General features: G+C 59.1%; 1 protein-coding gene across 1 annotated transcript; it reads left to right on the top strand.

Annotated features, from left to right (window-relative positions):
* LOC124658403 (protein POLLENLESS 3-LIKE 2-like) lies at window positions 1-1902 on the top strand. The gene is made up of 4 exons (XM_047196740.1): window positions 1-225; window positions 320-532; window positions 655-810; window positions 898-1902. Exons 1-4 carry the CDS (start codon window positions 1-3, stop codon window positions 1900-1902), a joined length of 1599 nt encoding a protein of 532 aa, XP_047052696.1.
* The last annotated feature ends 489 nt before the right edge of the window (window positions 1903-2391 follow it).

Below are 2391 nucleotides of genomic sequence, written 5' to 3'. Positions count from 1 at the left end.
ATGCAGCAGCAGCAGCAGCACCAGCTCGAGCAGTGGCTCTCCGCCGGCGGCGGCGTGGGCGGGATGCTGCGGCCGACCAAGTCGGCGCCCTGCTCGCCCGTCAAGCCCCTGGCGGCGCCGGGGCCATCGCAGGCGGCCATGCTGCGGACGCACTCCGACTCCTTCCACGTCGCCCACAAGGTCCCCGTCGGTGACACGCCCTACGTCCGCGCCAAGCGCGTCCAGGTACGTACGCTGTCTGCTTTGGGTCTTGCTGCTTTCTTGATTGGGTTTCTGGATTTGTTTTGGCTGACGGCGGCGGTGATGGGTGCATATGCAGCTGGTGGACAAGGACCCCGAGAAGGCGATCGCGCTGTTCTGGGGCGCCATCAACGCCGGCGACCGCGTCGACAGCGCGCTCAAGGACATGGCCATCGTCATGAAGCAGCAGAACCGCGCCGAGGAGGCTATCGAGGCCATCAAGTCCCTCCGCAGCCGCTGCTCCGACCAGGCGCAGGAGTCGCTCGACAACATCCTGCTCGACCTCTACAAGGTCAGTAACTTCTTGGTTCATTTCCTTTCCTCGATTCGAACAAGCATCTTGGCACCGTGTTCAAACTTCGATTCAAATATGCATCTGATTTGATCTTGAATTCGTTGGATTTGGGTTTGCAGAGGTGCGGGCGTCTGGACGACCAGATCTTGCTGCTCAAGCACAAGCTGCAGCTCATCCACCAGGGACACGCCTTCAACGGCAAGCGCACCAAGACGGCCCGCTCCCAGGGCCGCAAGTTCCAGGTCACCCTCGAGCAAGAGGCCACCAGGCTCCTCGTAAGTTTCCATCAAATCCAATCTCCCTGATTTTCCATGCCAATTACTCGACCCCAGATCCGTAGCTAACCTTGTCAATGTGCGCAGGGCAACCTTGGGTGGGCGCTGATGCAGAAGGAGAACTACACGGAGGCGGAGGGCGCCTACCGGCGGGCGCTGATCATCGGCCCGGACAACAACAAGATGTGCAACCTGGGCATCTGCCTCATGAAGCAGGGCCGGGTGCACGAGGCCAAGGACGTGCTCAAGCAGGTGCGCCCCGCCGGCGTCGACGGCCTCCGCGGCGCCGACTCCCACCTCAAGGCCTACGAGCGCGCGCAGGAGATGCTCCGGGACCTCGAGGTCAAGCTCGTCGGCCGCCCCGGATGGGAGCAGCTCGCCGTCGACAAGAACTGGCTCTTCGACGCCCTGCGAATGGGCTCCTCCTCCAGCATCTGGCAGCCGCAGCCCTGCATCGACCACCTCATGCCCCCGCAGCCGCAGCCGCACCCGCGCGGTGGCGACCAGTTCGCCGACGAGAACGCCGCGAGCAACAAGATGGTGCCGCCGCCGCAGCAGCAGCTGCTGCAGCCTAACCTCAACATCGACGCGCGGCCGTTCTACTCGCACCGGATGCCCCCGCTGGCTGCCAAGCCGCAGCCGCAGAACGCGCCGCGCCAGCAGCAGCTGCAGCTGCAGCAGCAGAAGGCGCCACCGGCTCAGATGCATCACGATCCCATGGGCAACCTGAAGAGGACGAGGTCCGGCACCGCCATGGACAAGGCAGCTGCGGCAGCCGTCGGGGAGAAGACCAAGGAGCAGAGCAGCAACAGCGAGGCTGACAAGGACGTCAACGGCGGCAGGCGGAAGTCGCTCACCGCCGAGGAAAGGTGGCCGGAGCTGCCAGACCACAGCGCGTTCGACGAGGCCCTCGTCGCGTCGGTCATCGCCCCTGTCCTGGACGATGACGAGAACTGCAACAACAATGCCAAGCCGGTGGCGGTGCCGTCCCCAGCGAGCTGCTGCGACACAAGCCCGGCGGCGCTGAAGGAGAAGGTGGGGAAGAGGCTGAGGATCTTCCAGGACATCACCCAGACTCTCAACGCTCTCTGATCGAAGGTGGCGAGTTCGTATTGGTTTTCCTTTTTTGTTGCTCATACAACCGACTGAAGGAGGTGACGACGCTGCCAAGGAAGGAGATGTGCTTGTTCTCCTGGAGGATTCTGCGTCGCCGTTTAAGTTAAAATTTAATCAAACTAGCTACTAGCTAGGGCTCGATCCATGGTGATACAATTTGTTTTTTTTTAGTTTGCGGCTGATTCATTGATTTATTTTTTTAACATAGCCAAAATAACAGCTGATCATTTGTTCACCATTTGGGTTCGTTCAGCTTCACACTTGCAGCAGGAGTGTGTTTTACCTGTAACAGAAGTTGATTTTGTAATCACTTCAGAAATCAATATGTAATCACTTCAGAAATAACAAAAGTTACTCGCTTCATTGCATCATCTTGATTCTTCCTCTGTTTTCAAGTTCTTTACAGCAGCCTTTCAAAGCTACAAACTTGAACTATTAGATCGACTATCTTGCTGAAAGATCGTC

Source organism: Lolium rigidum, chromosome 5 (genome assembly GCF_022539505.1).
Source record: "Lolium rigidum isolate FL_2022 chromosome 5, APGP_CSIRO_Lrig_0.1, whole genome shotgun sequence".
Lineage (NCBI taxonomy): Eukaryota > Viridiplantae > Streptophyta > Magnoliopsida > Poales > Poaceae > Lolium > Lolium rigidum.
The sequence above is the reverse complement of the archived record's forward strand: the minus strand, read 5'-3'. Positions and strand labels throughout refer to the sequence as shown.

Bases quoted from the DNA above. Each gene is read 5' to 3' on its own strand.
- LOC124658403 (XM_047196740.1), top strand. From the start codon at position 1: ATGCAGCAGCAGCAGCAGCACCAGCTCGAGCAGTGGCTCTCCGCCGGC. The intron at 226-319 runs GTACGTACGCTG...GTGCATATGCAG, and splicing joins TCCGCGCCAAGCGCGTCCAG to CTGGTGGACAAGGACCCCGA. The intron at 811-897 runs GTAAGTTTCCAT...CAATGTGCGCAG, and splicing joins AAGAGGCCACCAGGCTCCTC to GGCAACCTTGGGTGGGCGCT.